The sequence below is a fragment of the Malaya genurostris genome, chromosome 2 (genome assembly GCF_030247185.1).
Source record: "Malaya genurostris strain Urasoe2022 chromosome 2, Malgen_1.1, whole genome shotgun sequence".
Taxonomy (NCBI): domain Eukaryota; kingdom Metazoa; phylum Arthropoda; class Insecta; order Diptera; family Culicidae; genus Malaya; species Malaya genurostris.
This window is the reverse complement of record NC_080571.1, coordinates 321,905,568-321,919,333: the sequence shown is the minus strand read 5'-3', so window position 1 is coordinate 321,919,333 and position 13,766 is coordinate 321,905,568. Positions and strand designations below refer to the sequence as shown.

At 40.1% G+C, this 13,766-nt stretch overlaps 1 protein-coding gene across 1 annotated transcript in view; it reads right to left on the bottom strand.

Annotated features, from left to right (window-relative positions):
• Positions 1–13,766, bottom strand: part of LOC131431299 (protein dachsous) — a 234,053-nt gene that overhangs the window by 5,478 nt on the left and 214,809 nt on the right. Inside the window, exons 3-9 of the mRNA XM_058596915.1 lie at positions 4,781–4,961; positions 3,742–4,230; positions 3,082–3,680; positions 2,556–3,021; positions 1,996–2,498; positions 453–1,932; positions 21–393 (exon numbers count right to left, since the gene is read on the bottom strand). Coding sequence (XP_058452898.1) covers positions 21–393; positions 453–1,932; positions 1,996–2,498; positions 2,556–3,021; positions 3,082–3,680; positions 3,742–4,230; positions 4,781–4,961 — 4,091 coding nt within the window. The remainder of the gene's footprint in view (positions 1–20; positions 394–452; positions 1,933–1,995; positions 2,499–2,555; positions 3,022–3,081; positions 3,681–3,741; positions 4,231–4,780; positions 4,962–13,766) is intronic.

The window sequence follows — 13,766 nt, the reverse complement described above, 5'->3', positions numbered from 1 at the left end:
CCGTTCACATAATAACTTACCCAGCCGTGGTGATCACTCCACTCTTGCTGTCAATATCGAACAACCACTCGGTAACATTGGCCAGCGAGTAGACGATTCTCGCATTGATTCCGATATCCGCGTCGATTGCTTTCACCGTCAGCACCGTCGTTCCGATTTGGGCATCTTCATCGATGGTGGCAATATATTTTTGCAGTTCAAACTTCGGGTCGTTGTCATTCTCATCCTCCACACGAATCGTGATGTTACAATGTCCCTGGTGAGATGTTGGCGATCCACGATCTTGGGCGGTGATTTGTAAAACATACCGTGCGTGCACCTCGCGATCCAAGGACCGAGCCGTTAGAGCTCCCGTGTTTATGTCGATGCTGAATTTGTTGCCAATGTTTCCGCCTTGAAAAAAAAAGGAGACTTATAATCCATTCACGAAAAGTTATAAATCTAAAACTTACCAGATATTGCGTAGGTGATCTCCCCATTTAAACCCTCGTCGATGTCACTGGCAACTACGGTATGTATAACGGAAAAATCGTTATTTTCTGGTACCGCCAAAGGATAGCATGACCCAGGCAGAAATTCTGGTGCATGATCGTTCACATCGGTGATCCGTACGACCAGTGTAGCTACGTCGAACTGACTGAGATCTTTTGACGTCCCAGAAGCAGAACTCTTAAACCGATTCTGCTCAGTAACGTAGATTGGGATCGTGTACATATCTTTGGACTCCCGGTCGAATATTCCACGGGTCGTTACAATGCCTCGAACCGTATCAACCACAAAGTGATCCTCTCCCGTACCTTTGGGTATTTCGTAGGTTAGATTAGCATTCCCATTGTCGTTGTAGGATTTTGCCGACACACGAACCACGAAACTTCCCGTTGGAACATTTTCCGTTATGTTCACATGGTAAACAGATTCCAGAAACCTAGGAGGGTTGTTGGTTGTATTCTGAATCACGACTTGAATCGTAATTTTAGCTTCTTTTGATCTTGGCATTCCCTGGTCCGATGCGGCAATCACCAAATTGTATCTTCCGGTGACCGTATTCTTTAGACTTTCTGCAATGAAGTTACTACTGAATGCTTTGGCCATCCTAATAAATCCAGTGTCGGGGTCAATAGCGAATCGTTCATCGTCATTTCCACTGATGATTCTATACAGGATGCGACCATTCTCACCACTGTCGCGATCAGTTGCTACTACATGCGACACAATTTGATTCACTTCTAAGGAATCGCTGATGTACACCGTTGCGTCTTGGGCTTGCGGGACAACGAACATCGGAGAGTTATCATTTACATCGGTAACCATGATCCTTGCCGTTGCCGATGTCGTCATTCTTTCAGTTACGTTAGAGGATTGATCCGTTGCTTGTACGATCAAAAGGTACTCCTTGGTATCTTCGTAATCCAAAGGAGCTAGTAACGTTAGTGATCCGGTCAGTGAATCGATTGAGAAATATTCCTTTTGAGACGCGGTTGATTTGGATAGGTTGTATTTAATTTCCGAGTTTGTCCCGGAATCAGCATCCGTGGCGGTAAAGTTGAACACAATCGATCCTACGGAACTATCTTCGCTAACATAGACATTGATAGGATCACTGGGCCATTTAGGTGGATTATCATTGACATCGGCTATTTCGATCTTCACGGTAACTGCGGAACTTTGTGGATTATTGCTTGCACTGGTATCCAAGGCACGGATTTCCATTCGATACTCGTTTTGCTGTTCGCGGTCAAGCGAACGCGCGACAACCAACTTTCCGGAGTTGCGATCGATGTCGAAGGCCCCTTCGGTTATATCGTTAGTCAACGGAGTAAGCGAGTAGGTTATGTGCAGATCATTTGTACTAGCTATGAAATTTTCCGAATCGGATTGCTCGTTACCACTGATGGATCCGATTACATGACCCACGCCGACATCTTCTCGAAGCTGTAATGGAGAATAATTGCTTTTATGATTTCTGTTCACGCCATGAAGTTTGATTGAGCTTACCCTGAAGACCAAACTGGAACTTGTGAACGTTGGTCGGTTGTCATTCAGGTCCAGTACTTCAATCCTCAGAAGACGAACTGTTTGCCTCGGTGGTTTACCGTTGTCTGTGGCAGCCACTGCCAGTCGATAGATTGTTTTTTCTTCGTGATCAAGGGGGGCTTTTGTGCGAATCAGTCCCGTTAGAGGATCAATCGAAAACATTCCGTGACCATCGGAGTCTCGCCCCTTCAGGATGGAGTACGTAATGGATGCGTTGATTCCATAATCGCGATCGATCGCACGTACACGGACAACCTCCGTGCCGGTAGGCTGTTCTTCACGGACGCTTACAACATCTTCCTGAGGATCGACTATATCGGGAGCGTTGTCGTTGATATCTAAGATTTTAATTTTAATAGAAACACGTGAACTACGATACGGAGTTCCTTGGTCACGCGCTTCCACTACCAGGTCGTAGCTGGACTTCGTTTCCCGATCGAGACTGTCTCGTGTTGTAATTTCACCTACGGTAAAGTGACAGTTAGCGATAATTCAGTCTGACTCTTCCGAGTACCACTTACCTGACACTGGATTAATCTGAAAGCTGGTATTGCTCGGTATCAGACTGTATCGGACAACGGCATTGATTCCTGCATCAGCATCGCTTGCCGTAACGACACCAATTACGGATCCTCGTCTCATATTTTCCTCAATCTGGAATTCGTACAGCTGTTTGGCAAAGATCGGACTGTTGTCGTTCGCGTCCAGAATTGTCACGATGACGTGAGTTGTAGCAGTTAGTGTTGGCACTCCGTTATCACTGACAATCACGGTTATGTTGTATCGTTCCTTAACTTCTCGATCGAGTTTGGTCCGAAGATAGATCCATCCACTGTTTGGAAATATTCCGAAGATATTGGGAATGCTGTCATCCAAAGCGTTTGTCGACGATTTTCCGGAACGAGATTTATGGTCGTCTCCCAAAATACGATAGGTAAGTCGTGCATTGTTCCCTGTGTCCGCATCAATCGCGTTGACTTGTAGAATCTGTTGGAAGATATGGAATTGGACTCCACTTTCGTACTTTAATAGGTCATGGGATCTTACCTGTGAATTACTGGGTGTGGACTCCAAAACCTTAATCAGGTAATCATTTTTCTCGAAAACGGGTGCGTTATCGTTTACGTCTTGTACTTCAACCAGAATGGTAAGATTGGTAGATAACGAAGGAATACCCGAGTCTGCGGCCGTTACAATCAACGTGTGTCGTTGAATGGTTTCGTAATCTAACGGTCGTGCTAAACTGAGATGTCCGCTACGACTGTCAATACTGAAAAGGCTGCTTGTCGTAGGGCCGTTGTTACTTAGCCGATAAGTGATCACACCACTCATTCCGGAGTCTTTGTCGTGGGCATTTGCAGCATACAGAGGTGAACCAATTTCGACATTTTCCGGTACGGATATGCGAACTGTGCTGGACTCGAATTCCGGTGGGTTATCGTTCACATCTTCGATGTCAATGTTGACCTGAGTATGACCGTACGCGGGAGGATCTCCACTCGTCGCTTGTATGTTCAGCAGCACCTGTGGCTTTGTTTCGTGATCTAAAGTACTAGCTACTCGGATGTTACCCGAGACTGGATCGATCGCAAAATAACCATCAGGATCGCCGGAATAGATAAAGTACCGAATCGAACCTCGACTTCCTGAAATGGTATTGTTGCGGTTAGATGGTGAAAATGTTAAGAGTTATCGCATAGTAATAACCTGAATTGCTACTGGTGGCAGAGACTGTGCCCACAACCGTATTCTTCTTGACATCCTCCTTCACGTAATACGTGTACCGGGGCTTATCGAAGATCGGTGGTCGCTGTGTCGCGTCAATCACACTGATGAACACCTCGGCGTCATGCGTTGACCGTAGCCCTCCGCCGTCACTGGCCGAGATGTTCAACCGGTGGTACGGTTGACTTCGGCTTGATAACATGTTCGGTCGTGCGACGAAAATCTCCCCCGTGAGGCGATCCATGCGAAAGATCCCTGCCTCGTTGCCGGCCACTATCCGGTAGCTGATGGTACCGAAACTACCGGAGTCGGAATCGGTAGCGACCACGACCACCACCGGCGTCGAAAGCAACGAATTGGTAGGCATGGATTCCCTCAGCGACACGTTGTACTCCCGGGGATAGAACATCGGTCGGTTGTCGTTGACGTCGGTTAGCTGAATTTTAACCATTGCCGTTGTGCTGAGACCACCTGAAATACGGGGTGAATACGGTTTGTTGTAGGGAAGTCGTAATTCTTAGTTCTTGACGTTTATTGTATATGATTCATTTTAGTCTCAATGGATACGTGGATAATCAGAATTGTCGATTTAGGAAGGAAGAAATTTGGACTAAAAATGCACTGATTTGCACGGTTGACAAAACGGTGCTACATATCACACTGCACGCCAAACCATGTAACGATTGGGAGGTGAGTATGGTGAATAATTGTATGATTGATATAGTCAATGCAGAAGGCCACGTAAAGCGTAACATTGGACATAGTTAATATTTTTTCAAAACTGAGCTCATAAAAAATCACCCACGGAAAAGTGTTTCTTTTCTTTTCCCCCGACGAAAAGGATAACACGCAAAACTAAGGTTCTCCTTGAACGTGTTGAAGCTTTTTAAATTACTACCTATTGGCTTCCAGTGTGAATCTGCGTTACAATCGACATTGGCGTACGAATACTTATCCGTCCACAATCGAATAAATCATGAGCTGATAAAATTATAGCATATGTTCGGACGGGACGACCTACCTCGATCGGTGGCAATGATTGGGAATTCGTACGAATTGCGCGTTTCGTAGTCCAGCTCGGCGGCGATGCAAACCTCACCCGTGCTGGAACGTATCTCGAACTCGGTGATCTTCTTGTAGCCTTCGCCGAGGGTGTAATTTACCATCGCATTGACGCCACAGTCCGGATCGGTAGCGGATACCTGTAATTAACCGAAAAGGCAGACAGAGAAGAAATAAAAAAAAAACATGGTGAGACACTCAGATTAAAAAGCGGAAATATTAGTAATGGTTTAATCTTTTTCTATTCTATTTTCTTCAAGGAGCTTCGAGTGGGCAGCCATCGAGCCACAGGATCCACTTGAACGTGTTTTGCTGAATCAATGATAGCCGAGGTCAGTCCGTTTCGAGTATGTTCGGGTTTCTGGAGAAGAACGGCTGACGGGGTGATAATGCACAGTTCAAACAGTAGCCATAGCAATCGTGCCTGATCCGTTTCGGCCTGCTAAGTGCGAGATCGCGGGCAGGAGAATAAATGAAGCGGCCACGATTCGGATCACGGCAGAGCCTTTGATCATTGCCGATGGTAATGTGTAATTAAATTAATAACAACTATTCCATTGATCTATCCGTGTAATAGCTTGAGCGGTTTGAGTGCTCGATGAGCAGCGCTATGTGCACCTGTAGCGAAAAAAGTTAGGTGTTCTTTTAAAAGATGTTTTGGCACTAATCGATCAGTTTTTGTATGCACAACGCTGGAAAATCAAATTCACCGTTGAAACATTAATTGAACTTTATCGTTACTTGATCAAATAAGTAGACACCAAAAGAGTAATTCGAGTATAATTAGAATAATATACGGATCCTATTATGTGCGTTTATCGGTTTTCGGTAGGTAAAGTTGAAGGCACGTTGTAAACCTTATGTCAGTCGGCGCAGGCACAGTGATCGGCAATGATGGACGACTGATGGATGGATGAAGAGGAAGCGCAACAGCAATTTTGTTGCAACACATGCAAATTTAGCCCGAAGGAATCGATCGTAAACTCGTCGGCTTCTGGTGATCGCGCGTCGGAGATCCTGACCGGCCAGGGATCTACCATTATTAGCACAGGAGCCAAATATGGAACATAAAAGAAGACACGATGATACCTTCCGTTGTTGAATAAAATATCGATGAAATTCTCAATGGTTTTCTTTCGGATTTTTTTGTTTGGGTCGTTCCGAAGAAGGAAAAGCACAAAACAGCACAGACACATAAAATTACGTTGTTTTCACGCAAATTTCGCAACAATCAGAAAGAAAGAGGGAAGATGTGTGGACCTTCCCGTCGATTAAAGTTTTCTTAATCGTCAGTCAGATACCGGAACGGGACTACCGGAGTTTTCGTCCTGCCGGGCACGTTGTACGTTTAATCTTGATGGTTTGGGCCCAGCGTGTAAGTGATTACGACTTTCTTTACTTTGTCGTCAATTGGGACATATTCACTGTACATTTTTGCACCTATGAATATTTCACGATTTTATGGCTTCGCTCAGAGCCTGCTTCGAACCAAAATCAGTATGCTCTAAATTTTTGAATTATTTGAAAAGCCAACTACGATTGAAGGACAACTGATCGATTGACTTGGCGAAATGCGGTTGAAAATCGAAAAGTTGATAATGCTTTCTCGATAAATGCTGAACCAACCAGAGCAACGCAAATCCGTTTTGCTCCGTACCTATAAATATACATATAACTGTAGTAAGTGGGCCAATGTGTGAATGGACAGCAACTGCGTAATACAAACTGTCATTGCAGGGAGGATAACGCATAAAAGTCATCAATCTTCGTATGTTATCACCTCGCCATTTTTGCACATGCACCATCCAATCACCTACCTTCACTGTTTATTTTCGTTTCGCTTGCTACGATTTTAATTTTTGTCCTTGTGGATGACGTATAACAATACGTTTATGTCGTTTTAGCTTGTGGCCGACCCTGACCCGGTTTCCAACCCGTTGTTTTTTTCGAAGTCAGTTTTGAACATAGTTTTAACGTCATTGAAATGAAATTCTAGACCCGAATTTCATTTCAATGACGTTAGAACTATGTTCAAAACTGACTTCGAGAAAAACAACGGGTTGGAAACCGGGTCAGGGTCGGCCACAAGCTAAAACGACCTGATTCGGTTCCACTGTTTATTGTGATCCCAACTCGGTTCCGGGAAGATTGTTTATTAGATGAAACTACCCTGGTTTCCCGAACGAAAACGACATTAGTTATGCACCATTTTATTTTAAATTCGTTGCCTGAACGGAATTTCAATTTCACAAACCGAAAATGTTTTCGTAATACTTTTGCCTATACGAATTAAGCTCAGAAGATGATTTTAAAATTATTGTTCCAAAATCAATGACGTGTGCTTGAAATTAGGTTTTATCAACATTAGTTTTGAACAGAACTAAACCAACTTCAAAGTTTGTTAAATTTTTTGCCTGAATATGGCTTTATAATTTGTTGAAATCAACAATAAGTAACAAATAAAAAGACAAAATCAGAAACTGCGTTTTCTAAAAGTTTCGACCTAAACTACATTTAAATCCAAAGATTCAATAAGGTTGCTGTCAATGCGGAATGGTTGAGGTCTGGAAAAACTTCAATAGCAGCATTTTGATTCCTTTTTACTGGATGCTTGACAGTGTGCTGAACGAGATCGATAATGTTTCTTAACCAGTCAGCCTTTTCTCGAATCCAAGTGCCAATTTCTAGATTTATTTTCTAGACGTCGTTGTTTTTTTCGACTCTTTGTACATTTTTCATTATAAATTACGAGCAGTACCTAGTATACATACATACCGTCACTGGAAGCCTTATAAAACACGCCAGGGTACAGTAGACTGGATATGAAGCAAGAATGCCGGAACAGAGAATGGCCTACGTGATGCTTAGTAGAGAACCTTGAAGAGGTCATTTACCGCAGAGAAAACCTCACACTTGTTGTGAGTGTGTTATCGAGGAGGAGGATTTTTAATCCTCCTAGCAGTGAGATGATACCTTTTTTTTATCAATCCGCATGGGTTTTTTTGCATTAATATTCTTCGGTGTTTTAGTTCTCATGACACTGTTTTAATGATCGTCGTTTTAAGCGACAGTTTTAGATTTTAATCACTCATTACCCTGTAATGTCGAAACAGCAGATCAGATCGAATTCGAATTTAAACGTGTGATAATCGATTGAACATTCCATGAGATGTCGAAGTAAGTTCCGTTTTAAAGTTTACGGTTATTTGCGGTACTTCTTGAGTCGAAATTCAGGAATCAGCGTAACCCGAAACGATTTGCATGGCCATAAATTTATCTGACGAATAAATTGCAATAATTTTGAGTCCAACTTTCAAGTTTTTTGGGATTGTCATCTTCTATATCGGTTTGAACTTTAGAAACTCATCACCTTGTAATTCCACAATCAGAAGTCAGAATCGGATAAAATTCATTAATTTTGTAATTTAAATGTTTGTTTTTAAAATTCGATTTGGCCTTTTTTGAGACAACGATTGAGGCTCTAAAAACATATTCTGCTTTCAAGGTCAATTGAAAATTTTGACATAAAACTTCATGTAAATCAAAAAGTAAACATCCGATCTCAAAACCATTCAATAGCGTTCGGGGTGACGGGGAGACCTTCCATTTGCGACTAGTTTGATCAAAATCGGTTCTGCCATCTCTGAGATCTCTTTGTTGACAACACACATATAAATCCACACACATACACACACGGACATTTGCTCAGTTCGCCGAGCTGAATCGATTGGCATATGACACTCGGCAAATAGCAGAACAGGCAACATATGCAAATTTTCATAAGACGAGCATCTTAAACGCAAGTTGTTGTGTGTTCGAACCCGAACAGGGAGAGATTTTTACTGTCAATTGGAACGTAGAACTTACCATACAATGGGTATGCACGTCTGCAAGCTTGTTGAATCAGAATGGTGCAATTCCTCTATCCCAAATTCATTGAACTATAAAATTGCAAAAGCTACCCGTTTGTGCGAAATGTCCACACTGATTTCCATTACGAAACCTGTTCATCGTTACTTTCGGAACCAGTTATCGAAAATAAATATAAGTCAAACAAACAAATTATCAACTGTCAAATCATGCAAAGTAAACTGATTTTAAGTATATTTGTTATATTGTTTGCGCTGGAAGCCGTATCTAACACAGTTTCGACTCAAGCTGCAATTAAATCCACTGTCAAACGTAGTAGCAGTCAAAGCGGATTGATTGATTTTCAATAGCAGTTGAGCATGCAAGATGACCTTTCATTCGAATCTAATTTGAATTCCTTTTTACTGGATACTTGAATGTCTCAAGTACGAAATCGGTAATGTTTCTCAACCAGATACGCTTCACTCGAACCAAAGTCCCAAAAGTTATAGAACGGTATTTGCAGCTTGGTTTCTTGTAGACGTATTTCGCCACCAACCACGACTGTACCCAGTATACAAACATACTGTCATTGGAAGGCTTATAAAACACAACAGAACACAGTACACTGGACATGTAGCAAGAATGCATACTGTTTATTAGAGCCCTTGCTATAATAACAGCCGTGCAAAGAGTAAAGCCATTAGGAACCGAACGAGCTGTCAAAGTCAAACGAGCGCACTGAATAAACATTATTTGTTTCTGAAAAATGCAAGAGAGGTTTCAAATTTGAATAGGAATTTAAAAAAATGAAATATGAAATAAATTATTTTGGTTGATATAAATCAAGCTCACTACATTCCATTACTAATAATTTGTTTCGATAATCAAGTACCATGTTTCGAGGAATGTGTTTCTCAGAACCAACAGTTTTGGTTGAAATAATAAAAAAGAAAAAAGGCGGATGGGTAATGTCATGAGACATAACCGGATGATATGAATATGTATTATTCACGCCGGATCTTCAAGAGTGTTTCCTGAGGACCCACAGGGACAAGCCCTTGGCATCATAAACTTTAACAGATTGTGCCTTAATAAAATATATCTGAAAAAAAAAATACGAATAAAATGGATGAATCAGTTTCTTTAATGTTTGAGAACCTGAATTCTGGATCTAATTCAGGAACCGAACTTTGGAGCCGAATGATAGAACTGAATTCTGATACCTAATTTTGATGCTAGATTCTGGAGCTGAACTTTAAATCTGAACTCGTGAACTGAATTCGAAACTTGATTGTTGAACCGATCGCTCTGAACCTGTGTTCTGGAACTGAATCCGAGTATACGAATCTGGTTCGACGCTGAATTCTTAACTTGAATTCTAGCACGTAACTATGCACATGGACTCTGGTATGCAGCTGAATTTTAGCTTCAAAATTACAGTCCAGAATTCAGCTTTGAAATTCAGTTTTAGAATCCAAAATGCGGAATACGGAATGTGGAACTGAGTTTTGGGACCAAAGTCTAAATTCAGAACCTAGACTCTGCACACTTAAAAATTTTTACATGTGCATAAATGGAGCGTCGCAGTTCACGCAAATTTACGTGGAAGAACATTTAATATTGTGTCTAAAACTCCATACATGAAATTCATTGAAATAAAAAAAAAAGAATACTGAGAGCAACCGCCGCGACTTGAACCAAGAATCATTGGATCGCAAGTACGTCTGTTAATCGACCGAGCCACAGAAGCATTTGAATTCATACAGTCGCACCTGATATCAGAACGCAAGTTATAGTTGAAACCAGTAAAATTCAAGCTCATTTAACATTAAGTCATTACAAATGAGATTTTCCGTCATTTGACAAAATAAGGTCTTTATGAATTACATCGTATGAGGGATTAAGTCACCTGTAAAATTAATTTTTTTTGGAGTGTAGCATATATTTTAGATTCGAACACTAGAAATACAACTTAATTTTGGATCTAAATTCTGGTCCTGTATTTTGATCTTAAGTTCCAGAACTGAAACTGAATTCCGGTTAGCAATTTTGGAACTGAATTCTGACTTCAACTTCAGTAATTTCAGAATTAAGTTTCAATATTCAGATTCTAGTCCAGAGTTCATTACCGATATTTAGTTCTAAAGCACTGATCTAGAATCAAGATTCCGATCTCAATTCCAGATTTTAATTCTAAAACCTAGCCCTAGAGTCAAGTTCTGGAATTTGGTTTCAGTTCCAGAACTCTGGCGTTAGGTTCTGGATAAGGAACTAAATTTTTGATCTAGATTCTGGAAATCTGGTTTTGGGTTCTGAAACTTAATTCCAGACTGTAAGGTCAACAAACGCATTCCAACCAATACACAAAAAATTCAATTTAAAAAACAAGAAAAGTATACGAAAAATTTTCTAATTGAAGTATATCATACTGTGAACCTTCACTAAATTTATTTTTTTCACTTCTGATTTGCATATTTCAACAGATAATTAATTCTAATAGTACTTTAGTGAATTTTAATTTACTTTAGTTTTAATTCTGAATTATTCCAGATTATGTCAAACAACTGAAAATTTCATCATAAAATTATGATTATATTTTCGATGGCATGTAGTAAAACATTTTGTTGATACGTTAGATACAACATCAGATATTCACGATCAAAAACTTATCACACGTAAGATGCACATCTCCTTCGAATTGGACTTTCCGAAACTAATTATTGTGCTTGTGGCGAAGGTTATCGCGATATTGATCATTTCGTTTGGACATGCGTGTAGTATCGTGATGTCAGATCTCAACTAATAAATTCCTTGCGTACCCAAAGTAGACTATCCAATGTCCCAGTTCGCGACATTCTAGCTTGTCGTGACGAAATTCATGAAACTTCTTTATCATTTCATTAAGTCAATTGGAGTTCCAATTTAAATTTTATTTTATGTGAGACTGTTTTCTCTTCCATAAGATCAACCAAAAGCCAGCTATCTTATATTAAATAAAAGTGATGAACTGATAAAAACTAACATGAAATAGTTATACGATCATGTACAAAATGAATGTATTTTGTTTTATGAAATTTATAATAGCATATCGCTTTATAAAAACAGTGTTTAGATTAACTAATGAATACCAAAATACTTATATGATATTCGAAATGTATTAGGTTTAAAGTACTATGTATTGTGGATGCCACGGCGAAGAAAAACTTATGTATATTGCCTATGAAATAAACGTATTTATGGAAAAAAACTTATCACTCTCTCAGAGGGTAAATTTTGAAAAGGCAGCCCATAGTAAAGTAAGTCGTATTCACGACAAAAAAAATCATTCGAAAGCTAAGAGTAATTCTCAATTTTAATTAAATTATTTGAATCAATTGTTTTATATGCCGATTCACGGTATAGTGTTTTCTTATAGCATTTTCACTGGCTAACCGAAGCTAACCCAGCACCAACCCTAGCTTCTGTTAAATTCATTTAACAGCAGTTGAGGAAAATGGGTTGGGTTTTGCTTCAAGCGACAATGCCATTAGGAATTAAAGAATGATATATCGGTTTTAATTGAATCGCAGAACGCATCGCTGACATACACAGAAAAAAAAAACAAATAAGCTTAATCAGCAACAAAACCTTTTACCAGTTTAGCATGGACGTACACATGCATGGATGATCACAAAAATTATAATCCTACTATATAATAAATTATAAATTAGTTTATCAAGAAGAATTTTTGACCTAATTCATACAACTTTCAAATAGAGCAAAATGAACGACAGGCACCACAATAAGTATTTCAAATAGAACAAGTAGGCTAAAAATTTATGTTCGAGAGCGCCTTCAGATATGTCACTTTAGTGTTTTAAATCACAGTAGTCGTAAAACGGTTCATAACTTACCGTCGACACTCGTTTTGTCACGACTCAAGGCGGAATATTTTATCAAACTCGAAACCCCTTAGCATATCTTGGTCAACGCAGTGAGAACCGAAGAGCAATTACTTTGCATGTGACTCAACCGAAAGATTGTGTCACCTTTAACTGCAACGCCAAAGCTTAAAGGTGTTTCGAATTCCAAAGGCATCGGCCTACTTTTTCTGCGGTGCAGAACACAAGACCGGTCTCCCTCGTACATGTATGCGAGAGTAGGTAACATCGAACAACGAACTCCACATCACGACTCGCGCAGTAATCTAAATGTAATTAAACTCTTTATCTAAATCTCTACCTAAATCTATTAATCTAAGCCGTGTCGCCCCTTCAATTTCTCACCCAAGTGAACTTTTGCTGAACCGTTCATTGGCACCGAATGACGGGCGAGTGGCTGGTGGAGAAGACGAGAACGCCAATTTCAAAAGCGCATACGAAGTCACACACATGCTGCGCCAGTCCTTTAGAGGTAAGGGGATATCGCGGATAATACAACTTTACTAACTTTGAAGCTCGGGCTGGTCATGCTGAAACAAAATTTTCCCCGCTCACTTCCAGTGGTACACCATCCAGCATGGTAGGGATCAATGTGTAATTTTTGCTCACTTTTTGCTACTAGTGCATATGAAAAAACTTGTACTGGGTACGGAATGAAATTTTGAGTGTTTAGCCAGAGCAGGATTGCGCTAAACCTAGGCTAAATGCTAAAACATATCCGTTAAATTTTGTCATTATCTATAACTCCTTGGTTCTTATGGCTATTCAACTCTTATTTCTAATCTGCATAGTTCGGCTACGAATTGACAAAGAATAATTAATTTAGCATAACTATAATAACCACGGGGAGCGGTTATTATAGTTATGATGTTGGGTTGGGCACATAGATTCTTAAAGTATTTCGGATGCAGCAGACGAATTTATAATTCTTTATCAAAATTAGAAAAAAAACTGATTGAATTATTGTACACTATTAAAAGGTTATCAAATACATCATTTAACATCGTACCAACAAAGCAAATAAAGCTCATCGAACGCGTTACATGGCATAGTTCCTAGGATCGAGTCTCGATTCAAGGTAAAAGATTTCTTTTTACGATTATTACCTAAGAAACTGCTTGTAGCTGAGATGATGGCTATGATGATTATAATGATGATAATGATGATGATGAT